General features: G+C 34.0%; 1 protein-coding gene and 1 pseudogene across 1 annotated transcript; one reads left to right on the forward strand and one right to left on the reverse strand.

Annotated features, from left to right (window-relative positions):
* Positions 1–14,175: 14,175 nt before the first annotated feature.
* Positions 14,176–20,285, reverse strand: LOC124896812 (annotated as a pseudogene).
* Positions 20,286–25,861: 5,576 nt separating this feature from the next.
* LOC107866160 (acetyl-CoA-benzylalcohol acetyltransferase-like) lies at positions 25,862–27,592 on the forward strand. Its single transcript, XM_016712333.2, has one exon. The coding sequence runs from the start codon at positions 25,943–25,945 to the stop codon at positions 27,278–27,280; it is 1,338 nt and encodes a 445-aa protein (XP_016567819.1). The 5' UTR covers positions 25,862–25,942; the 3' UTR covers positions 27,281–27,592.

Genomic DNA, 27,592 nt, shown 5'->3' on the forward strand with positions numbered 1-27,592 from the left:
AATCATATGAATCAAATAAATAATTTTTTTATGTTGAGTAATGGAGAATCTAGCTAGCTATTATTTTAAAACATTTTTCAAAACTATAGCTAATAACATTTTTTCAAATAATTTTACTGATATACATATACATATATATATACATACATATACATATACATACATACATATATATATATATATATATATATATATATATATATATATATATATAAATTACTTTACTTTACTACTATATATAAGAGAGAATGTAAGATTTTAGTAGTCTTCGCAACAAATTTTTTTATCATTTTATTCATAATTTAAATTTTAATTACTCTACAAATTTTCATTCATTTTGATAAATTTGAACAATTATATGAGCTTATTAAATGCTACAAAAGTGATGAGTAATGGAAAAATAATAGTGATACCATAGAAACTATTTATACAATCAAGTTCAAGATTGACACAAAGATTTGTTGTCTTTCTATTTTAGAAATGTTTATTAATCGTACTTTAGATTTTCATTTTCCTAACAAATTTATCATGGACATAAATTTTTATTTTTCCTAATAAATTTTTCATGGACAAGTTATTAAAGTATGTTGACATTCTCTTTCTAACTTAATACTTGCTTGATTATTATATAAAAAAATATTTTTATATTTAGTTAAAAATATTTGAAAATTTATTTTTTTAAAAGACAATTTGTCTCTCCAAATATTAATGATACTAAATAATTAAAAATGAGAGAAATTCTTTTTCACATTTTTTGATGATGAAATTTTTTGACAAAAAATGAGATTATCTATTTTATGGAATTTAGAACAAAATAAATAATTTAACATTAAATATTAGAGCTTCATACATATTTAAGAAATATCAACATAAAATTCTTAACATATATTTTTAGAAAAAAAAATTAGTAACTTTTTAATTTTTTTGTATGATTTAATATGAAGGAAAATAATTAAGCTAAATATTGTAAAGGATATTTTAATAAACAAATGATATATTTTTACAAATATTGTACTACATATTATATTTAGTGCCACAAACCAAACAACCACTAAAAATAATATCAGTGTCACACCTTTTTTTCAACTCTAAAAGAATAGATTTTAAGTTTTGAAAGGGTTTTTATTACTAAGTGACAAAAGAAGAAGATTTATTTCGAAAAGGACTATTTACTTTTAAACTCAGGGTCACCACTTGGCATAATTGGGTGTACCAAGTCACCTTTGGGAATTCTTTTTCAAAACTGTATTTGACTCTTTTAAACTGATCTGCGAACAGAGATTCTGATTAAGGAATTCTGTTGATCAAGGGGAAGGTGTTAGGAACCCCTCGATCCCATGGTTCGACCATGGTCGCTTGGCGGAGCATATCGGCTAATTTAACACTATGAATGTATAAACCACAAAACACATAAAATAACCAAACCAAACACACGAAAAATCCAAAAGTTAACGTTCATTCCAATTATTACAAACTCAAAGTAGAAAATTGCAAATAATGTAAATCCTATTCTAACCTATACTACTCTCCAATGCTTTACCCGATGCCTTGGACCTTCACCACGAACCTCCTTTGTGTACATGATACGTCGGAGCATTTCCCGGTGAAGAAGTACAAAAGACCTCGAGACATTCCCCGGCGAAATGAATACATATTTTCAATGAGAAACAACCAAACCATTAAACAAAATTTCAAGCATTCAACAAAACCTCAAATTCTAAACCTGTCCTACCCAACCTACGTTTGCCTACCCAATTCAATATGTCATAAATCTATCACGTTCCAACGATATTCAAGCTTATTTAAACAAGACAACAACAAACCAAAAGAAAATCTAAATTCACCCTTTTTATTAATTTTTCAATTCTGTCCCAAACAACCAATTTTAATTCTCAAACAAGGTACCATTTCACCATACAATCCATAATCAGGGGAACAACAATGTATCAACACAAAGCGACTATTCACCACCAACAAGGATCAAACAACACATAATATTTCGTTCAATGCACAAAATATCATAAATAATGAGATAAAAAGAGAAAGAGAGTAAAATTGGACCTCAATTTGATGCTTTATTTCAATTAATTGATCTTTCCAAATAGAACCGCATTCAAACAGAACCTCAACATCGAGCCCTAACCAACAAACTCAACTTGGTATCGAGAATCTCTAACCAAACAGATCAGAAACCAACAGAAGAATTTTAGATTATGGATTTTCGACCTAACTTAATGAAGCCTCATCGGAATTGAAACTGGGATGTCATTTTTGTATCACCAGAGTTCCGATGAGATCCAGCGACGAGGAAAAAGAGAAGTTTTGGGTGGATCTTTGGAATTTCAGGTGATTTTTAGCAGAAACAATCAGTTTTGGACAACTTCGGGCGACCAACAACGTTCCCCGATGTTAAATCACCGGAAACAACAACAACAATGATTGGGATACTTTTTTGGTAGCTAATACGGGGAACTTCCGCCAGATTTCTGGCCAAAATAGTCCACTTCGCCCCTTTTTGTCTTCTTTTCTTGATCTCTCTCCCTCTCACTCAATCTCAATTTCCCTCTCCTAATTCATCTCTCTTTCGAATTCCCTCTCTATGCTCTCTCTCAACCTCCAAGCATACGTGTGTATGACTGTTGTTGAGAGTGAGAGTGAGTTTCTGTATGAATATGGAAGATGGTCGTATGGAGATCCCTATTTTTGTGGAGAAGAAGCTGTGTATATGAAAAAAAATAGAAGAGGATAGAGTTTTTTATTCTTCGTGGGCCCCCAAGTTGTTGTGACGTGGGTCCCCCTTCTTTTTTCTTTCAATTTTTTTAATCTTGAGGGTGTCCATATGTCACTGTATGTTGAGAATATGTAGAAAATGTAAGTGGAAGGGGATAGGGGTTAGGTGGGGTAGGGTAGTGGGGTAGGTTGTTAGGATAAAGTTTGTTAGGATAAGGTTAGGGATTGAATTTACTATAGATTTTGTTAAGGGTTGTTATTTTTTGTATTTTTGTGAGATATAATCATACGGGTGAGGGCACGTAGTAAGATGGGGGTAAAATGGTAAAAGTGTTATCGGGGAGGAACAAAATTAGGTGTCTACATTATGCCCCCTTTGAATGTAAACACAGAGTGTTTTCATACAAAGAAGTAGAAAACGAGATAGAATTTTGTCCCGATCATTATTCGAAGGAAGAAGGACAACTGAGTCCTGACTTAGGACATCCTACCTACCCAAGTTGTGAGGAAGTCAAGTCGCAGGTATCTTAAAGGATTGGAAAGAGATGGACAATACCGAGTTGGAAAGTCAAGTGAGGTCCCATCGAGGTTTCGGTCTGCGGTTCTGTTATTACATCAAAATGAAAATTACAAGTTAAAATATAAATGAAATTACAAAAAAATACCTATCTATGCAGTTGCTTTTGGACTCCTGACTTGAGTTTCATCACCCTATTCTTCAGGTGGGCTCCTGACTTGCAATTTTATCAATCTGTTGACTTTCACTTTTTCACCTTGTTGCTTGACTTTCAACTTATTTACCTTATTGCTTGACTTTCATGCATTCACTGTGTTCTTCAAAAGGGCTCCTGACAAATGAAAACTGACAAGGAAGTACGTCTCCCAACAAATGCCACTTGAATTACCCAAGTAAATGCGTCTCCTTACAAATGCTTGAATTACCCAAACAAGGAAGTCCATCTCCCTACAAATGTTGCTTTAATTTCCCACATAACGAAGTGCATCTCCTTACAAATACCGCTTGAATTACGAAACAAGGAAGTGCGTCTCCTTACCAATGTTGCTTGAATTACCTAGATAAGGAAGTATATCTTCTTAAAAATGTTGCTTGAATTACCAAAAAAGGAAATGTGTCTTCTCACAAATTCCGCTTAAATTACCAAAACAAGAAAGTGCATCTCCTTACCAACGCCGCTTGAATTACCTAAACAAGGAAGTGTGTCTCCTTATGATACCACTTGAATTACCAAACAAGGAAGTGCATCTCCTTACCAATGCCGCTTGAATTACCAAAACAAGAAAGTGTGTCTCCTAAAAAATGTCTCTTGAATTATCCAAACAAGAAAGTGTGTCTCCTCACCAATGTCGCTTGAATTACCCAAACAAGGAAGTGTGTTTCCTCACAAATGTCACTTGACTTACCTAAACAAGAAAGTGTGTCTTCTTACAAATGTTGCTAGAATTACTAAATAAGGAAGTGCATATCCTTACAAATGTTGCTTGAATTACTAAATAAGGAAGTACGTTTCCTCACAAATATTACTAGAATTACCCAAACAAGGAAGTGCGTCTCCTTACAAACGCCGCCTGAATTACCAAGCCAGGAAGTGTGTATCCTTACAAATACCACTTAAATTACCAAACAAGGAAGTGTGTCTCCTTACAAATATTGCTTGAATTGTCTAGACAAGGAAGTGCGTCTCCTCACAAATGTTTGATTGAATTCACCAAACAAGAAAGTGTGTCTCCTTACAAATGCCGATTGAATTACCCAAACAAGGAAGTGCGTCTCCTTACAAATGCCGCTTGAATTACCAAAATAAGAAAGTGCATCTTCTTACCAATGCAGCTTGAATTACCCAAATAAGGAAGTGCGTCTCCTTATAAATGTTTCTTAAATTGTCCAAACAAGGAAGTGCGTCCCCTTACAAATGTTGCTTGAATCACCCAAACAAGAAAGTGTGTCTCCTTACAAATGTTGCTTGAATTACCCAAATAAGGAAGTGTGTCTCTTAGAGATATTGGATTATGAGTTTTACCATGATTTTGAATACCAAATCTGTGCAGCAACATTGCCTCTTGCATTTGTAGAAGTGAGAATATTACGGCCTTGGATGTTTAGGCTTTGAAATCCTTGATTCAAAGGTAGCATGTGTTCCTGTTTCATACAAAGAAAACTTGTTAGTTTAAAAATATTGTAGCTAGTTTGTGGCTTTGGCTTTCGTGGAAATCGCTCTTGCCCCTATCATATTTAATCTTACTTTCAACCATTAGCATGTGTCACTGGCTTGCTACATTATTAACCCGAACTCATATTATTAAGAGTGACTCTGAAACAGATACAGTATCTCTTCTTTGTCATGCTTCTCAGATAAACCCTTTGAACCTTGGTATTTCTATAAGTTTCCAGACTTTTGCCTTATTTCATCTCATAATCATGTCTCTTTTATATGTTGTCTTGCTTTGCGCAATTGAAAAAGCTGGTAGCCAATTTTGAAATCTTTTCTCACTTCTTTTGACATGGACTTGACTCAAAGACAAGAGAAAAAAAACTGACAATGATTTTTATTTAGACAATGACTAAAGAAAATAAAATAAAAAAATAAAGAGAAGAAAGAAAAGACAATGAATGTCCCCATTTGAAATAAAGAAATGAAAAAATTATCTAGAAATAACAGTCAACTATAATGATTATGCCATGCATTTTGGATCAAGCTGCCTGATCTTTCCATTCAAGCTTTCTACTAATTGTTCTTGAGTTAATGGCTCTGAAACTAAGTTACTTGCTTGGACCCATTGCATTCGAAGAGCTTATTGGGCTAGTGGCACATTAAAGGATTTTTGCCAACAAGCCTCTCTCATTTTTATCTCAACTCACCATCGCCTTATGCTGCCCGTGAGGTTTTCACCAATAAGACTCTCTTATTTTATCTCTCTCAACTTACCACCGCCTTATGGTTCCCGTGAGGGTTTTCACCAATAAGACTCTCATTTTTATTTCTCTCCTGATTTCTTATACTGAGGAAGACGAGTAGTTCCCAAAATATGTCATCATATCCATTGCATGCTTAGCCTTAGAATTCTCAAAGATTGATCTGAAGGTCTTTCTTTGGTTGTAGCTTGGATTTTGGATAAGGATAGAAAAAAAGGATGACATGAGGCCCAAAAACACTTGAAGTGGGGTAGGACTTACAACTTTTGGAATCGACTCAAACAATGAGGATTAACTCATGCCCCTGTTTCTTTTGACTGGGTGACTCGAAATTATTTATTTAGTTGGACCGAGCCAGGAGTAGGGCAACCTACGTATCTCACCCCTCGAGAGGAGAATCAGGTCATGCGTAGTTCTGGCAGCTTGTTCTTTTGATTGATTCTGATTTTTGTTTCTTTCTTTTATTGACTCTTTTTTCTTTTTCTTTTTGACTCTATTTTTCTTGACAGTCTTCTCTTTTCTTTCTTTTTTGGACACATTTTTCTCTTCTTTTTTTTTGACACTATTTTTTGCTCGACACTTTTATTTTGAGCTTTGCTGACTCTATCTTGATTCCAAAAGAGGGGTATGAAAGAAAATAACACTAAGGCTCAAATGGTGTAAACAAAGGATGATACAATGTTTGGGTTACAGAATAAAATGCCTTCATCATATCAATCATTGAAAATACTAGTACATAGCATGCAATGTGAAAGTGCACGATCAACATCACTTGTGATATATTTTACAACACTAACTTTCCCCGAGCATATGTGCCATATCTTCTTCTACACTTGTCAAACATACAACTCCACTTTTGTTGTACATCCCTTACATTGAATAACTCATGTTTTCGTGGAGTTTGTTTTGGTTCTATTCCTCGGGAGCACACATATGCTATTTGACCTAATTGAGCTAGGTTTTTCAATTGATCACCAAGTTATTCTTGTGATTCTCAAAATAATTGCCTTAATTTTTGAAGAAGGCTTCAACTTTTCACCAAATGTCTCAGCACTCCACCTATTTTCTCAGATACTTTTTCTAACTTTAGCCCTCAGATTCAATGTTCATGCTTAAACTGGATTTCAAGATCTAGCTGAAAATTTCACTAGCATGTCATATCGTTAGAGTCAACATAAAATGTAATATGTAAAGAAAACAAACAAACAACACATATTTAAAACACAAAGAAAAATGGGAAACTTCATTTAGTTAAAATAAAAGATGGAAGGGTTTGAACATAAACGACAAAAGGACAAAACAAGATAGATCTCTAAATACAACCCTGAAATAATTCGGACGATAGAAAATAAAACAAAACACACTACCAGACCTCTTCCTAGTAAGGAGAGGGGTGACTTCTTAATTGCTCAGCCTAACATCTTAGCCACTGGTTTGCATATCAGCATGACTAGAGCTTTTCTCACTGTCAATGGTCTGCACCATAATTGATTTTTCTTGAATCATCTTTTCTATTTCTCTTTTCAAAGAACGACAATCTTTAATACTGTGACCTTGAACATCAGAATGATATGCACATCATACATTAGCATTAAAACTTCTTGAATGCGGGTTAGGAGTATACCCAAGGAGAGGAGTGATCATGCCCTGTTGTACCAATCTCTGGAATAAACTGGCATACGACTCTCCAATTGGTGTAAAGCTATCTCTTGACTTCTACCTTATTTCATTGTTTGTCTTGGATCAAAAATTGGATCTACAAGGGCTTTGGTATGTCTGTGGAGTTTGAGGATGACTCTGAAGAGTTGGTGGACGCCATTGTGGTTAAGGAGGGAATTAACTATAGGGTTGTTCATTGTATATTAGGATATGTAAGTGGGGGAATACACTATAATGAATTTTGGGAAAGATTCTGTGGAGCTTGGGCATAAGCTTGGGTTTGAGCCTGTGGGTAATGATGGTGTGGTCTTCTTGCCCGTGCTTGTTGTCCAACTACAATGGCAGATGTATCTTCCTCATACTTCTTCCCTCCGACACTTCTCAAACCTTTTTGAATTACTTGAGTAGTCGCTTTCAATGTTGTAAAACTCACAATGCAGCCGGTCTTAATTCCATCCTCTATCATCTCCCCTATTTTGAGGACCTCTATAAATGGCTTGCGTAATGCAGGTAACAAGTGTTGATAATATGTTTCATCCTGCGCTTGAATAAATACCTCCACTATCTTACTTTCTTTCATTGATAGTTTCACCCTAGCAACTTGTTCGCGCCATCTAATCGCATACTCTCTGAAAGTCTCAGTACTCTTTTTCTTCATGTTAGTTAGGGATTTCTCATTAGGAATCAACTCCACATTATATTAGGATTGCTGCACAAATTCATTAGCTAGGTCATCCCAATTAATCTACTTGTCGATGTCTTGGTCAACAAACTATTGCGAAGCTAGGCCTGAAAGACTCTCACCAAAATATGCCATGGGTAATTCTTCCTTCCCCCAGCACCCCTTAGTTGGTTGTAATAACGTCTCAAATGTGCTACAGGATCGCCATGTCCATCATACTTCTCAAACTTCGGCATTTTAAAACCAAAAGGAAGATGAACCCAGGAAACATGCACAGATCTTTATATGAGACACTTTTGTCCCCCCAAGTCCCTGGAGGTCTTTCATAGCCAGTTCCAAACTTCTCAATTTTGTGATCATTTTCTCTTGTTCTTCTATTATAACAGGTTTCTCAGTGTTAAGAGGAAATTCAGGCGGGTGAGTATAGCCATAAGGATTAGTCGACTTAAATATGGGCTCAATAGCATAATGTTAATCAGGAAAAATATTCAATACAGGCTCTCTCGCAGAGTGGGGAGGCACAACTTATGGATAAACCTCAAAAGTAGGAGATTTGAGTGGGGGTGGTGCTGCAAAAACATAAACAGTGGGTGAAGCTGAGCATGTGATAGCTTTGTGTTGAGGAGTGAGGAAATGAATATTGGATGTGTTTGGATAGTGTTGCCCCGGAGCAGGTCCTGATGCATGTTGTGGTGTGTCAACAAAAATAGGAAATTGTGTATGTGACACTGAAGGCAAGCTAGAAAGATATTCCAGATTATCAACGGGAAATGGAGGAGGTGGCAACCCATTAGCCCAAGCTCGATGCATTTTTATCATTTGTTGCCTTAATTTTTGAATCTCTTCATTAGCTCCTAAATTCTCATTGCCCGAACTCCCTATCTGATCAGTGACAACAAACTCAGTATTCCTGTTGGCCATAACTTTCTCTTTGACTTGGTGCAATATGAAGGACCAGCCAAAATGCCACAAACCAACCACCTTAAACTAACTGGACAAGAGAGAGCAAATGCGTTAGAGTTCAATACTTTCTCAAAACCTTTTTATTTTTCCTTTTTTTTAAAGGATCACCAACCCAATAAGGGCGCCTACGTATCTCACTTCCGAGAGAGGAGAATCAGGTGTGCGTAGTTCATGAAGTCTTATCAAAATGGCCAATTAAACTCTTTTTCTATTCCTTGGAACTTTAAGAAGAAAAGAAAATAACAATTTGCCAAAAGAATTGACGAAAATATTTTTGAATTTTTTCATCTTTAACATCCCTATACAAAAATGAAATCTGTGATTACCAAAGAAAAATCTTTTTTGGGTTTTCGATTTTGAATTTCATAGGAAAATGAAACTTGAAACTTGAAACTATTAAAGAAAAATCTTTTTGTAGTTTTCTTTTAGAGATGTATATAAAACACCTACTCTAAGTGAAGAGTGAAAAAATCTTTTTGAATTTTTCAGATTCCTGTACAAAATGAAATCTATGATTACCGAAGAAAATATTTTTGGATTTTTGATTTTAAATTTCATACGAAAATGAAACTTGAACCTATTAAAGGAAAATATTTTTTTTTTGTTGTTTTCTTTTAAAGATTGTACATGAAACACCTACTCTAAATGGAGAGTGAATAAAATCTTTTTTGAATTTTTCAAATAAGATCAACCAAAAATGAAACCTATGACTATTAAGGAAAATCTTTTTGCAGTTTTCTTTTCGAGGCATATGTGAAACACCTACTCTAAATAAACAGTAAAGAAAATCTTTTTGAATTTTTTAAATAAGATCCCCGAACCAACAATAGGCTTCCTACATATCTCACTCCCGAGAGAGGAGAATCAGGGGTGTGTAGTTCGTCCAGATTGGACAATTAATGATTAAATAGATTATTGCACCCTGACTTGAGACACGACCAAAGACACACGATGAACAACATAACAAAATCTTTTTTTTTTTAGTTTTCAATTTGACACTTCACATAAAAAAAGACATCAACAGCTATGAAAGAAAATCTTTTTGGTATTTTCGTTATATGAAATGTACGAAACTTCTACCACCTTTTTTTTGAATTTTTCTTTTATAAAAAGCTCTTAAAATTTATTTTGAAGTTTTCGAATTGTGAATGCTTGCTAAATGAAACAAAAGGAAAATCTTTTTGATGTTTTTTTGATTTTTGAAAAATGAGTGCAAAAGTAAAAAAAATCTTTTTTTTTTGAATTTTTGAATCGTGGAAAACAAAAGCCATAAAGAACTCTAAAAACTACAAAACTCTTTTTTTTTTCTTCTTTTCCACTCACTTTTCACTTTTTTTTTCTATTTCTTTCTCAACATTTCTTGCCTACGCACTTTACTTCTAACACATATTTTCTCCAAATCAATTCATCAAATGACCACATTACCCTCAAAGATACAACATTTAGCACGTACGGATGCTTTAGAGGTGAGTCTCCTACAAAGGGCCACGTGGGTCCCGCTAGGTCTCTATATGATGTAGATAAGCATGACCTAGAGGCTAACCTACATTGGGATCCACTAACAAGGTTGTTCAGGGGAGCGTATGGTCGATAGTGGATTGCTTTAGCTGTCCACCTAATCTATACAACCCAATGGCTCCCCCTTTTAAAATAAGGGTGACTCAACTATAGATCATGTACACATGTATACTACGGACTTGTTGCAGAAAGAAAGACTCGGGTTATGCACATGATGCCAGATATAAAGCGGTAACACATAAAGTAAAAACTATAAACAAAGAGCACGTAGACACTCAACAATCGTAAACAATAACACAAAACAACATAAACAAAATGTCTATACATCTATAGTGTCAAACTAAGCTGATAGAACTCCAAAATAAGCTCAAATTCTGAAAAATCTCCAGCAGAGTCGCCAAAGCTGTCACCCCCTTTTCAACTCCAAAAGCATAAATTTTAAGTTTCAAAAGGGTTTTTATTACTAAGTGACAAAAGAAGAAGATTTGTTTCGAAAAGGACTATTTACTTTTAAATTCAGAGTCGCCACTTGGCATAATTGGGTGTGCCAAGTCACCTTTGGAAATCTTTTTTCAAAACTGTTTTTGACTCTTTTAAACTTATCTGTGAATAGAGATTCCGATTAAGGGATTCTGTTGACCGAGAGGAAGGTGTTAGGCACCCCTCGATCTCATGGTTCGACCTCGGTCGCTTGGTGGAGCATATCAGCTAATTTAACACTATGAATGTATAAACCACAGAACACATAAAACAACCAAACCAAACAAATGATAAATCTAAAAGTTAATGTCCAGTCCAATTATTACAAACCCAAAGTAGAAAATTGCAAATAATGTAAATCCTATTCTAACCTATACTACTCTCCAATACTTTACCCGATGGCTCGGGCCTTTATCACGAACCTCCTTTGCGTACATGATACATCGGGGCATTCCCTGGTAAAGAAGTACAAAAGACCTCGAGGCATTCCCCGGTAAAATGAATACATATTTTCAATGTGAGACAACCAAATCATTCAACAAAATTTCAAGCATTCAACAAAACCGCAAATTCTAAACTTGGCCTACCCAACCTACGTTTGCCTACCCATTTTACTATGTCATAAATCTATCACATTCCAACGACATTCAAGCTTATTTAAACAAAACAACAATAAACCAAAAGAAAATCTAAATTCACCCTTTTTGTCAATTTTTCAATTCCGTCCCAAACAACCAATTTTAATTCTCAAATGAGGTACCATTTCACCATACAATCCCTAATTAGGGAAACAACAATGAATCATCACAAAGCGACTATTCACCACCAACAAGGATCAAACAACACATAATATTTCGTTCAACGCACAAAATATCATAAATAATGAGATAAAAAGAGAAAGAGAGTAAAATTGGACCTCAATTTGATGCTTTATTTCAATTAATTGATCTTTTCGAATAGAACCTCATTCAAACAGACCCTCAACATCGAGCCCTAACCGACGAACTCAACTCGGTATCGAGAATCTCTAACCAAACAGATCAGAAACCAACAGAAGAATTTTAGATTGTGGATTTTCGACCTAACTTAATGAAGCCTCATCGGAATTGAAACTGGGATGTCATTTTTGTATCGCGAGAGTTTCGTGAGATCCAGCGACGAGGAAAAAGAGAAGTTTTGGGTAGATCTTTGGAATTTCAGGTGAGTTATAGCAGAAACAATCAGTTTTGGACGACTTCGGGCGACCAACGACGTTCCTCGATGTTAAATCGCTAAAAACAATAACAACAATGATCGAGATGCTTTTCCAGTGGCTAATCCAGGGAGCTTCCACCGGATTTCCGATGAAAATAGTCCACTTTTCCCCTTTTCTCTTCTTTTCTCGATCTCTCTCCCTCTCGCTCAATCTCGATTTACCTCTTCTAATTCCCTTCTCTTTCGAATTCCCTCTCTATGCTCTCTCTCAACCTCCAAGCATACGTGTGTGTGACTGTTGTTGAGAGTGAGGGTGATTTTCTATGTGAATATGGAAGATGGTCGTATGGAGGTCCCAGTTTTTATGGAGAAGAAACTGTGTATATGGAAAAAAAATGGAAGAGGATGTAGTTTTTTATTCTTTGTGGGCCCCCAAGTTGTTGTGACGTGGGTCCCCCTTCTTTTTTCTTTCAATTTTTTTATCTTGCAGGTGTCCATATGTCACTGTATGTTGAGAATATATGGAAAACGTGAGTGGAAGGGGATAGAGGTTAGGTGGGGTAGGGTAGTGGGGTTGGTTGTTAGGATAAAGTTTGTTAGGATAAGGTTAGGGATTTAATTTGTTAGAGATTTTGTTAAGGGTTGTTATTTTTTGTATTTTTGTGAGATATAATCATACGGGTGAGGGCACGCAGAAAGACGGGGGTAAAATGGTAAAAGTGTTATCGGAGAGAGACAAATTAGGTGTCTACAATCAAGATAACTTATCCTGGGACAACTAATCTCAGCATAACTTATTCCAGCATAACTAATCTTGGTATAACTTGTGTTCAAACCAAACGATCCCTAAAAGAAAGATATGACCACCTAACCACAGACACATTATGAATGGACTCTTTTGAGATTACAAGATTTTAAAAATATAACTGCATATAATTCTTTCATATGTAGAATTAAATCACAGTTAAATTTATGTGGAGAAAATATCACCGATCATGACATTCTGCAGCAGCAATATGGAGAAATGAGATTCAAAAGTATTCTGAATTGATTTCACATTTTCTTATTGCTGACAACATAATAATCTTTTCATGAAAAATCTAGAAAGTCACCTATGGGTAGGGGTGTTCACAGTTTGGTTAAAAATCAAATCGAACCGCGATCCAAACTAAATCGATTAAAAAATTCGATATTTGATTAAGTTTCGTTTGATTTGATTTTGAATTTTAAAAAACCGATACTAATTTAGTTTGGTTTGATTTTACTCTAAAATAACCGACAAAATAACCAAACCGAACCGATATATATATATATATATATATTATAATCATTTATATATTATTCATAAATACAATATAAATATTTGTTACATTTTATATTTTATTAATCATGATTTAACTTTAGTCGTAATACATTCAGTCATATGTCTTCATCCAGTTGACAGTCCCTTATGAGATTCTAAATGAATTTTGCACTTTGAATGACAAATGATACCAATTTTGATAATAATATCTTGTTGTATATTGAAATTTACAGCTAAGATTCATTAGACTATAGACAATCACTAATTTTAACTTTCTTTTTGAGCCATATCGAGCAAGAAGTTTATGTGTTCACCTTTTGCGGGGTTTATCATTTCATTCTATTAAATGTAGTTTTTAAATATTTTTTTAGAAGCATTCATATGGTGTTGTTCATGGTTTTGCCGAAGTATAACACACAGTTGACATCTTAGTTTCAAGGTTGAGATACAACACTCGATTGACATCTTATATGTTAGATTGGATTTGTTTTTTTAAATCTTCAACTTTTATCATTAGCTAAAGTTATAAACCAAAAAAACCGAACCAAACCGAACTAAATCGACAAGAACCAAAATGATGATTATTTTTTTGTTTGTTTTGGTTTGGTTTTAGAAATTTAAAAACCGACTAAGTTGGTTTGGTTATGATTTTGATCAATAACTGACCCAAACTGACCCATGAACACCCCTACCTATGGGGATTGCTCCATTTCCTTAAGTAATACTAATTAAGGTACAATTTCCAAGAGCATGTTGTAAAGACAATAACTTTGATTTTTCCCTCACGTTAATAGGAATTATTATGCAAGAGTCCCTTGAATGTCCACGTTGGGCTGAGGAAATTCCCACAAGAACCTTCCATATTAATGACAGAACCGTCATCACTTGATTAATTAGGTTTCGAGAATGGAGCCCTTGAATTGATTCTATGTTTGAGATTTACTATTGCCTGAGCATCAAACACAAATCTTCTCGTGACAATCTTAGAACTGAATGTGTAAGAAGATGGCAGTGAAGAAAATTCATGATGTGCTAATGGCACTACTCTTGTGGGAAAGAGGGACGACAAATGACCATAACTACAATCTTTTGTTGCCATCTCCGTTCGGCTAATGTATGGCCATTCCGTGATAAATGTTCCTATAGTAAAACCATCTGTTATGATATGTGAAATTTGTATACCAATGACTATGCCACCACAATTGAATATATTAACTTGGATCGCAAGTAATGGAAGCAGCAGTGTACATTCTGAAGGATAATTCCTTCTTAATTAATGCAAAGATTAAAAACTCTTAAAACTCTCTGTAATAAATATTTGCAAACATTCGTGTTTCCAGCATAATTTAATTCATGAAAAATTAAATTCAACCACAAATAAAAATATGAAGAAACAATAATTTTTTATTGATCAATGATGTGGGTACAAATCTGTTCCTCCCTTGATTCTTCTCTCTTGATTTCTCTTTGATTCGAGGACCGTCAGTAGCGTATTTCTCAAATGTAGGAAGATTTAGATATGAATTTCTTCGTAATTTGAGGGTCGTTAGTGGTGTATTTCTCGAATATAGGAATATTTGAATTTCTCCGTAATCCAAGGGCCGTTAGTGGCGTATTTATCGAACATAGGAATATTTGGATTTGATCTCCATGAAAGAAGGATTTGTCGATCTTTTTGATTTATTTGATTAATCAAGAAGAGACGGTGGTTTTGATCCTTTGAGATATTCGAGATATGAATACCTCATGAATTTATGGCATATTTGGGATCTCTTGGAGATGCCTCTTTAAAGGATATTTGCCACCTTTATATAGACGTAATTTAGGGTTTAAGGTAGAGTAGCCACTATGCTAGATTTAGGGTAAAGTAGCCCCCAAGAAATCTAACCAAAATTGAACTCTTTTTGTAGAGTCCATAAAATTTCAATATCTACAATCTGTAAGTCATAAGAATCTATAGGATGGGAGAGTTACTACTCTTAAATATGATACAAATGAAGGTTTCTTATATATGCTACTTTATGAAAGAAGAGACATTCAGAAGTCTTAAAAGTTACTTTATGACTTTGTCATTAATTCAAGAGTAATGTTACATTACGTACATTAGCTCTGCTCTCTTCTTTAACTCTTGTGATGGATAAAACGTAAATGATATACCTATTTAAGGTGAATCATTTGTGAGCTAAACATGAAGAAAACATAGGAAACAAAATACTCTCTCCCCTTTATCAATTCTCTACCGTAATCTTGGCTTCCTATTCTTTGAAAATTTTTGGGCAATTAGTTTGGGAACCTTTAAAACTTCCAGCCATAAGTGCACATGTTTGGAAGTAGCTGTGGAACCTTGGGGAGCAACCGGCTAGAAGGATTTGCACCGGAGTCGGGCCGAAATTGCTTTTAAGGCATTGGCTTGCCACGACACAATGTTTGTGACAGCTCTCTTACTATCATTAATTGCTACCCAATATCAATATTGTAGTAATTTTTTCTAACAATTTGAAAGGGATTTTCTTACATACAATATTGATAAATGGCTATTTCTTTGAACAAAACTTTTTTTGATTTATCAAAACTTGAGCCATTGGACGAAAAATTTTAAATGTTGGTCACAAAAACTTCTGATTTTCTTCAAACAATTAGAAGTTGATTATATTTTGTTTAATGATGACATTATTATTGGTTCTAACACTGTTATGATTTTTGGTGAATTTGCTAAAAAGAAGGTTAAAAAGGATAACATAAATGCTTGAGAGCATTTATTGAGTCATATTACTAATACTTTTTTTTTATTTACTTGTTACTTACAAATCTACTAAAGCAATGTGAGATAGTTTTCAAAACTCAAAACAGGGGTGACATAATGATGTCCAAGTTTATCTTGCTGAGGGTGATGAAGTGATTGCGGCAGTAGTCGTCGAGACGAACTTGGTGTATAACAAGACTGAGTGGATGTTGGACACAGGGGATTCAAGGCATTTCTGAGCCAACATAGAGTTATTCCATGACTTTGAGGAATCCACCAATGACGAGTGTGTCTACGTGGGTAACTCCACTACTGCTAAAGTTTTGGGTAAAGGAAAAATTCTCTTAAATTAACTTTTGATAAAATATTAGTCTTGAACAATGTTCTAAATGTTTTCTCCCTCGTAGAAACTTAGTTTTTGGAGCACTTCTCAATAAAGTAGGCTTTAAACTTATTTTTGAATCTGATAAAATTATTATTTCTTGTGAAAAAAGACTTTGTTGGGAAGGAATATCTCAGTGGGGGTTTATTTATACTGAACACTGTTCAAAAGACAGTGAATAGTCCAGATATTTTTAATTCTGCTTATACTGCTGAGTCTATTAATTTGTGGCATGGTAGACTAGGTCATGTTAATATTGCTTCTATTAAAAGACTTAGAAAATGTGATTAATTCCTATAGTAAATATTAATGATATTTCTAAATGTCCTCTGGGTGTAGAAGCAAAGCATACCAAGAAACCTTTTTAAATATGTTACTAGTAAAAAGACTGAATTTCTTGAACTAGTACATTCAGACTTAGCAGATTTTAAGAACACTATTAGTAAAGTTGGAAAGAAGTATTATATTACTTTTGTTGATGGATTTTCTAGGTACACTAAGGTATACCTTCTTAAGTCTAAAGATGAGGCCGAAATCATGTTTTTAAAATTCAAAGCAGAAGTAGAAAATCAATTAGATAGGAAAATCAAGAGATTTAGATCTAATAGAGGCGGTGACTATAGTACTAAAACTCTAGAAGATTTTTGTGAGAAAAATGGTATTATCCATGAGTTTTGTGCTCCCTATACACCCCAACAGAATGATGTAATCGAACGAAAGAATAGAACACTTAAGAAAATGATGAATTCTATGCTTTTAAGCTTGGGTCTACCTGACTATATGTGGGAGAAAGTTGTCTTATCTGTATGTTATATTCTTAATAGAGTCCCTCATAAAAAGTTAGACAGGACCTCATATGAATTGTGTAAAGGATTTGCTCCTAACTTTAAATTTTTGAAAGTGCAGGGGTGTTTGGCTAAGGTTGGTCTACCTGATTTTAAATGAGTAAATGTAGGTTCTATGACCTTTGACACTATTTTTATTAGTTATGCTCAAAATAGTACTGCATATAGATTTATGTCATTAAATGATTATTCTATTTGTGAATCTGAAGTTGCAAAATTTTTTTGAGCATGTTTTTCCTTTAAAAAATGATATGCCTAATGATGTGTAAAATAATACTTCTATATGATTCAACCTAAGGGTTTTGTGGTTCTATGATAAGAGGATAAAGTATGCAAATTGAGAAAGTTCTTATATGGACAGAAGCAAGCACCTAAGCAGTGGTATGAAATATTTAATTTCACATTAATGAATAATGACTTTGTTGTTAATTCATCTGATACCTGTGTTTATACTAAAATGATAGGATCATATTGTGTGATTATATGTTTATATGTGGATGACATGTTAATCTTTGGTCTTAATGTGAATGTTATAAAAGAGACTAAGAAATTTTTATTTTCTAAATTTGATATGAAAGACCTTAGAGAAGCTGATGTGATTTTAGAGATAAAAATCAAAAGAACTGTTAATGGTTTCTCTTTGTGTCAATCTCATTATGTTTAAAAAGTTTGATTGGTTTGATGTAGTTTCAGTGAGAACTCCTTATGATCCTAGCATACACTTGAAAAAGAATAGAGATTCTAGTGTTTCTCAAACTGAATATGCAAAAATAATTGAGAGCGTAATGTTTCTCATGAACTATAATTGGCCTGATATAGCGTATGCTGTTAGTAGATATACTCATAATCCCAGTAGTGACATTAGCATACTCTTCATCGCTTGTTAAGGTACTTGAGAGGTACTATGGATTGGTTTTTGCATTTTAATAAATGTCCTGTTGTTTTAGAAGGTTTTTGTTATGCAAACTGGGTGACTGGCAATGATGAAGTTAGCTCGACCAGTGACTATGTGTTTACTTTGGGTACAGATGCTATTTCGTGGAAGTCTTCAAAGCAGACTTGTGTAGCACGTTCTACCATGGAATCTAAATTCATTAATCTCGAGTTGGCAGGGAAAGAAGCTGAGTGGCTAAGAAATCTTTTGATAGATGTGACTTTATAGGGAAGACAAATGTCACCAGTCTCTTTACATTGTGACTCCTAGGAGGTAATTGGGATTGCTAAAAATAGTGTATACAATGGTAAAAATAGATATATTCACATCAGACATGGTGTAGTTAAACAATTATTGAAATATGATGTTATTTTCTTGAAATATGTAAGACCCAAAAAAAAATTGACGGATCCTATGACCAAGGATTTGACAAGAAAAATGATCTTTGAATCGTCGAGAGGGATGGGGCTAAAGCCCATGGATTGAGGTAATATGGTGGATATCCATTTGTGGTCAAACGAAGCCATATAGGCCTTCAATAAACACTACATATCCTATCCCTATGGCGTGAGGTAGTGTATTATGAGGTTGAGCTTATTTTTGCTCTTAATGATCCATAGCTTTAAGGTGGTCCATAAGATAGACTTGATGGATTACCTATGTGAGTGTAAAAGGTTGGTCACCTTTTAATGAAAGACTTGGGTCGTCTTTCTAGAGCACTCATGAGATCCAAGGTTTGTGTGCATGACTATAAAAGCACTTTGTAGTATCGCGGAAGTTGCTCAAAATCAAGAATATGGTATGTGTTGTGGGGGTCTCAACTTATGTCCATCTAGTTCAAGAACACTTCACTTTTTGGATATTTTGTTACCTCATATCACTACATGTCAATTCAAATTGAAAGATATTGACACTTAAGTACATGTTCCTTTCTTTTGCCCAAAAATTATTCCATTCTTTATCTTTGCATTAGTGGGGGATTGAAGGATAATTCCTTCTTAATTAATGCAAAGATTAAAAACTCTTTAAACTCTCTGTAATAAATATTTGTAAACATCCGTAAGTTATAAGAATCTATAGGATGGGAGAGTTACTACTCTTAAATGTGATACAAATGGCGGTTTCTTATAAATGCTACTTTGTGAAAGAAGAGGCATTCAGAAGTCTTAAAAGTTACTTTATGACTTTGTCATTAATTCAAGAGTAATGTTACATTACGTACATTAACTCTGTTCTCTTCTTTAACTCTTGTGATGGATAAAACGTAAATGATATACCTATTTAACGTGAATCATTTGTGAGCTAAACATGAAGAAAACATCGGAAACAAAATACTCTCTTCCCTTTATCAATTCTCTACCGTAATCTTGGCTTCCTATTCTTTGATAATTTTTGGGCAATTGGTTTGGAAAACCTCCAAACTTCCAGCCATAAGTGCACGTGTTTGGAAGTAGCTGTGGAACCTTGGGGAGCGACTGGCTAGAAGGATTTGCACCGGAGTCGGGCCGAAATCGCTTTCAAGACCGTGACTTGCCATGACACAGTGTTTGTGACAACTCTCTTACTATTATTAATTCCTATCCAATATCATTAGTAATTTTTTCCAACACTTTCCATAGACACAATATTACACCATGGAAGATGATGATCGAAAATCTCAACCTTGGGTCCTAATTGATGGAGGAATTCAGCAAGATCTGCATTTACTCGGGTTCCAACATACTCAGCATCTTGGTCATTAAACTGAATTGATAGGTCGTTTCTATTAAATCTTCCTGCTAGAGGGTAAAAATTGACTAAGGTGTCGGCCAATGATTTCTTCAGCTTATCACATCTTTCTGCTGTATTGTTCTGTTCATTACTCGGAAAATAGTGAAACAGAATTGGTGCATAGTTACTAGCATCTGGCTGATCGAACATTGAAAGGTTAAGGCCACGAAGATGAAATAGTACTTGTACAAATCGACATTATATTGTCTCTTCGTTTATCTGCTACCTATAGAGTTAATTAATTAAGCAAACGAATTTTGCGATAAAATAAAGAAAAATTAAACAAAATATTTTTTGAATTAAATTTCTTACTCAAAAATAGCCACACTTATCATTTCCTACCTAAAATGATCATCATTTCTTGGTGATCAGTGAGTTGATAATTTTGAGTGTTGGATTCAAGTGGAATTTGGTGCTATCACCAAAAAAAATGTTGTATGAAATTAGTATGTTGTAGATGTACACAGTTGTATATGTTGAGAAGGTCTGAGGATTTTCTACACTTATGGCCTATGGGTGACAATTTGAGTTCATATTAATGAAATGAGTTCATTTAATTCATATTTATTGAGTTAGATCACTTATATTTTAAATGGATAAATATGAATTTCAACTTATTTTAAAAGCTCATACAAATATGAATAACATGAGTAAAATATGAATATCCATTTACACACAGAGATTACCCACTTATGCTTTTCTAATTGCACAACAAAAATTTAATCTTCTTTTAAGGAAAAAAAAATAGGAATAGAGTTGGGGTGGCCTGGGATGGTTGGGGTTGGGGTTGGGGGAAAAAGAAAAAAATTATTTTTTTGAAAAAAATTTAATTTTGTTTTTAATTTTTTTTTAAATAGAAAATTACTGGTTGCGTTGAAGGGGGTAGGGCGGGGAAGAGGGAGAGGTAATTTTTTTTTTTTTTTGATTTCTTTTAAATTTTGTTATTTTAAAAAAATTTCATTTGATTTAAAATAAAATTGGGGGTGAGGGGTTGGGTAGTGGCGGTGGGATGCAATCTTTTTTTTTTTCTCTTTCTGAATTTTATTTTTATTTTTTTTAAAAATATTTTTTGGTAGGGTAGGGTGGGTGGGGTTGGTGGAGCTAGGGGTGAGGGTATGGTAGGAGTAGAATTTTTTTAATTTTTTTTTTTTTTAAATTTGGGGGTTTGGGGATAGGGGGGTTAGCGGGGGGGGGGGGGATATGTGGGGGGGGGGGGGGGTATAAAAAAAAATTGAACCGATTGATAAACCGAACCGTTAAAAATGTTATTGGGTTATCAAATTAACAGTTTTTTATTGGTTTTACAAAAAATTTTATTGGGTAAACGGTTCGGTATCGATTTTAGCTTATTGGGTTATCGGTTTAACCGATAACCCAATAAGGATACACTAAGTTATTGTTTTATCCCTATTTATGTTTTATATATATATATATATATATATATATAGTGAGAGAGAGAGAGATATGCGTATGTATATAGATTATATGCACTACTAATTCATAATTCAGTGATTCACAAAGTATTAACCTATTCAGGGCAGCAAAGGCACAATATAAAGTTCGATTATTATCGTAATAAAAAGCTTGAAGCATTTATAGTTTCCAACAATTAGAATTCAATTTTTTTCCTAACTAATATTCAGTTCAAGTTTGAAGATTCTTGTAAACTAAAATGCATTGCGTAGGTTTTGGCGGTAATTAAGATTTTATTTTTTTATGTTAGTTGTTACTATTTCTATTTTATAAGTATTTTTTTATTGGTTAAATCGAAAATCGAACCGTTAAGGACCAAAATCGATAAACCGAAACCGATAAGAAAATATCGTATTGGCTAGTTATTGATTTTACATATTTAAAAATCAAAAATCGATAAACCGAACCAATAACATATGAAATCGAAGCGAACCGACCGATGCACACCCCTAGGGATGGGGGTAAGAAATTATTTTTCAAACCAAAAATTAGTTTTTTAAAAAGAATTTTTTTTAAGGGGTGGGGGTCGAGGTAGGGGGTGTGAGCGGTCATTGAGGTAAGAGGGTGGGGTGGGATAACTTTTTTTTTTAAAAAAAATTACTCCGTATGTTTTTTTTAGGGGGGGGGGGGGAGGGGGGGGGGGTAGGGAATAAAAAAATCAAGACATCAAGTTGAGATGCATATAGAAGTTTTAAGTTTTTGGCTTTAGAAGTTAAAATGGGTTGAAATTATTTTTACCAAATTTATATTTAATTAGATCTATATTTATCCATATATTATATGAGTGGATTGCAATTCAATCCATTTTAGCTCAATCCATCCAAATCCGATCTGATCCACCCATTTGCCACCCTATGTACGCTTAGTATAATAATAGCACTTTTAGGTGAAAATTAAGTAGTTTTTTGTAGGCATTAACCTTTTTGGTAAAAAAGACTTTTTTTTTTGTTTTTTTTTTTGCTGCCTTATAGATTTTGTTTTAAAAAAAAAAAACTTTTTTGCTGTGCTTTTAAACGTTTCTTGTTGCAACTTTTATTTTTATTTTTGTTTATACTTTTATTTATTAGGTTAGAACGTAAAATAAATATCGTTATTGTTACATTATATATATATATATATATATATATATATATATATATATATATATATATATATATATATTACATAACTATTTATATGATATCAATACACGTTTTACATCATTTATACAATATTTATACTTTACATATACACTGCATAACTATGTATACAATGTCAATACATTGCATAACTATTTATACATCATGTATACATGTTCATACACCATTTATACAATATCAATACATATGTATATATCATTTATACAATATTGTTACATTATATATACACTAAACAACTATTTATATAATATTGATACATTACATATACACTACATAACTATTTTTTGTGTAAAAAACTCAAGAAATATTTTTAATATTTTTTCTTAAAATTAACTCAATGTTTGATTTTCAATTTAAAAATCCACATAACTAATTTATGAATAAATTATGAGAAAATTCATATATAATTTTATGCAGAATAGAAGATGGAGTAACTCATACATGTATAACTAATACTTGAGATAACTGCTCCTTGCATAACTAATATGTTTATAAAATAATATATAGATTTTCTCATAATTAATCCCAACATTATTAGTACATGTATAACTCTTACTAACTATCAAACGACTCCATAAAGTTTAGTTATTCATATATTGGTTAATCCACCTTTTATCATACATAAAATAATGCATAGATTCTCTAATAACTTATAATATATTAGTTATGCAAGTTTTAAAATTGCAAACCAAATACTATTTAGGTGACATAATAATGTTATTTGTGTCTCTATTTATGTGATACAATTTCCTTCTTGTTTGTCCCAAAGATTGTCATCTTTTCTTTAATTAGAAGTAACTTAACTTTAAATTTCTTGTTTTTTTTTTTGATAATGAAGTAAGCCATAGAGAAACTATAATGACCTTAATTGTCCCAAGTCAGTTATGATTTGCTAGGACTGAAGTTCGATTATCGGGTGGTTTATTTTATTTTTAGAGTCAATTTTCTATTTTGGAGCTTTCGATGTTAAGAAATGGGTACCGAACCTCAAATTTACGTAAACGATCCTGGATGCTAATTCTGATAGTTTCTTTAGCTCTGGAATGTTGATTTTAGGTTGGGGGACTCTTGATTCAGGTCTCAAGACTTTCAAACTCATTTTTGGCTATTGGGTAGACTTTGGTTAAAATGATTCTTTGTATGTGGGGCCCACTTTCGACCAAAACTACCTCATATAGATGGTGTTGCTGAGTCTGAAATATCAAATTTGGTAGGTTAGCATAGTTCATTTGTGTTCACGAGATTTCAAACTAATTTCGAGGGTTCGATTAGAAACTTGACACTTAGCCAAGTTTGCTAGTGCAACATTTTGTGGTGCAGGCCAAAAATGGCCTTGACATTCGTGAGCCAGCCTTCGCGTTCAAAAAGAGTCAGTTGTCGATCGGTCCAGACTTTCTTCTTTTTGATTGCGGTGGATCGGACTTCGTTTGTGAAGGTCGAGTCAAGGGTTGCGTTCACAGTGTGGTCCTCGCATTCGCGATGAAGGGACCCCTGGTGCAATTTGTTGGGACCCGACTTTTTCCTTATTTATTTCAAGTCCCAACTTCATAAAACCCTAGAGGAGCTAAGAAATTGTGAAGATCAATCATTGGGTGTTGGGGGTGAGTTGAAGAAGTCGTTGTGCTAATTTTCTCGTTGTTATTTCCATAAGTCTCCATCTCCGGTTAACATTAAATCCCTAGAATAGTGTTGGGGCCGATTTGGGGCTTACTTATGCTCGGATTCTACCCATTTGTGAGGTTAATGATCCTTGAGCTTAGAGGATGTATTGACGATTTTGAATTCGTGATGTCACAAGCGGATCCCACATGAGATTTTTAGTTTAATTTTTGATCTGGAGCATTTATATGTAATATGGGTATCAATGTTCCCGTCTTAATGCTTAGACTACTATTTTGATAGTGTGGCAGCAGTCGAAAGCTTCTCGAAAGGAAAAAAGCTCTGGAGTAGTGGACTTTCTTGAGCTCTCGGCGACTTCCAGATAGGCTAGACTTACTTTCCTCATAGACTGAGCTATTATGGTATTAGTATAGTATTATGTTAGGTATTTATGACTTGGTTGATAGTTTAGTATTTTATTGGTTAAGATTAACCAGTGTGGGGGTGTTTTTGGTAGAAATTGGGATATGTGAATATCTACTCGGGTATTGTAGAGGGGTATGGATGACAACCCAAAGCTCTTTCATTTTCTGCTTGTAGCACCATAGATGTGGCCCTTTTTCTTGTACTATAATATTTATTGGGTTAGGGTCAAGTGATCTCTAGTTTGTTTTGCATTGGAATTTTTTTTACCGAAGTTTAGTAGTATCTCTCAATCTTAGAGAGGGGATGATGTTTTAGAAATGAAAAAGAGTTGCGAGGAGTGAGGGTGTGGTAAACCCACACAACAAATTTCTTTTCTGGTTATGCTTATGAAGTGAGTTATGTTCGTGTTACACTTGTTGCATGTTGGGTTAATTTGCAATGAAGGGGAATATAATCCAGTCTCATCCTTTGATTTTGTTTAGGTAGACGCGTGACTTTTATGCTGAAGGATTTGCTACTGGAGGGGATTCGGACCCCAATTTTCCTTGGTAATTGATAAAATTATTAGTTATGGGTCACTAATCGCGGTTTTTATACCATTTAGCCACAGTTTGACTGTGGCTGATAGGGGAGTTTTTTTTTATTTTTCGGCTTTTTTTTTTTTATTAAAAACATGACTATTTATCGTAAGCTAATTATTTTATTGTATATATTTGAAATTATCTCTAAATTGATTATATATAGATTTAATTAACTAGGCAAATCAAACATGCGATATTGTTAGAGTTGTTAATGAAATTATTGGTATCATAACATAATGACCATCAGTGGATAAAACAAAGAGGCAATATAATGTCGATCTGATCTGTACTAAGTGGTTACAATGTTCATGGGAATCAAGGGCAATATTGGTTACAGATAAAGCACCTTTGTGAAATTTATTTATGACGATAAACTAATGCGCCTACCAGTGCATGTTTAATTTTTCATTGGAAATAAACTAATGCCAGCCAACGTAACTTGCCTCTCTATCAACCTATAAATCTATCTAAGAAAATATGTTTGAAATCAACAAAAAGAAAAGGGAACTTTCAGAAACTTTGTTTGTTCCTTTTCATTTCTAGAAATATCTCCATACATTTTCTGTTTTTCTGTTATTTGTTTGCTCTAATGTCCAATTTGGAGATTCAAATCCAGATAACGGAAATGTTAAAGCCCTCGACTCCTACTCCGAATCATCTTCGTACCCTTAAGCTTTCAATGTTCGATCAACCAGATGCTAGTAACTATGTACCAATGTTGTTTCACTATTTACCGAGTAGTGAACAGAACAATACAGCAGAAAAATCTGATAAGCTGAAGAAATCATTGGCTGACACCTTAGTCAATTTTTACCCTCTAGCAGGAAGATTTAGTAGAAACGACCTCTCAATTCACTGTAATGACGAAGGTGCTGAGTATGTTGAAACCCGAGTCAATGCGGATCTTGCTGAATTCCTCCATCAATTAGGACCCAAGGTTGAGCTTTTGGATCATCTTCTTCCATGGTGTAATATTGTTCCTATGGAAAGTACACTGCTGCTTCCATTACTTGCGATCCAAGTTAATATATTCAATTGTGGTGGCCTAGTCATCGGTATACAAATTTCACATAGCATATCAGATAGTTATACGATAGCAACATTTATCAAGGAATGGGCGCGGGTTAGCCAAACAGGGACAGCAACAAAAGATTGTCTCCCTAGTTTTGGTCATTTGCCGTCCCTCTTTCCCCCAAGAGTAGTGCCACTAGAACATCATCAATTTTCTTCAACGCCTGCTCCCGACATCGTCAGCCCTAAGATTGTCACAAGGAGGTTTGTATTTGATGCTTCAGTAATAGCAAATCTCAAAGACAGAATCAATTCAAGTGCTCCATTCGTGAAACCTACTCGAGTGATGGCCGTTCTGTCATTGATATGGAAGGTTCTTCTGGGAATTTCCTCAGCCAAACGTGGACATTCAAGGGACTCTTGGTTAATAATTCCTATTAATGTGAGGGCAAAATCAAAGTTACCATCTTTAGAACATGCTCTTGGTAATTGTACCCTAATTGGTATTCCTACTCTTGAGGCAAATCATAGACAGGAGTTACAAGACTTTGTTAATTCTGTAGGAATCGCATTAAGGAAGACATTGATAAGTATTGGTAAGGCGAGCATCGATGATATTGCCTCTATGGTTATTGATCAAAGCAGAGAATATGTAAATGCATTTGGTCAAAAAGATGAGGACATTTATCTCAGCAGTAGTTGGTGCAGATTCCCGTGGTATGAAGCAGACTTTGGTTGGGGAAAGCCATTCTGGGTGAGCAGTGCTTGTAGAAGTCTTGAAGTGATTATTTTGATGGACACAAAGGACGGTGATGGAATAGAAGCATGGATTAGTTTGAAGGAGGATGACATAGCTGAATTAGAGAGAAATATTCCTGACATTTTGTCCTCTTATGCTTTGAAAAATAGCATTTGATTCGCGATATAATTTGGATAAAATGGACTGCTGCATTATGTATTTTCTTGAGGATGTAATATGTTTCCTTGACGTTGGTTCTTGTTGAAAAATCATTCGTATTGAACAATATCAATAAGTATTCTGCTGCTTCATGTTAGGATACGATTAGCTGAACTTTAAATAGTAATATCGAAACAGGGCCGGGTGTAAACTTAACTCTTTTCTTCCTTTTTATATTTGGTGTGTCTGATTAATATGAATGGGCTTGTTTGAGATTAGCTATTTTGTGTTAGCTAATCTTTCTGTTTAGCTCGTGAATTCGGTGGACTT

The sequence above is a fragment of the Capsicum annuum genome, chromosome 3 (assembly GCF_002878395.1).
Source record: "Capsicum annuum cultivar UCD-10X-F1 chromosome 3, UCD10Xv1.1, whole genome shotgun sequence".
Taxonomy (NCBI): domain Eukaryota; kingdom Viridiplantae; phylum Streptophyta; class Magnoliopsida; order Solanales; family Solanaceae; genus Capsicum; species Capsicum annuum.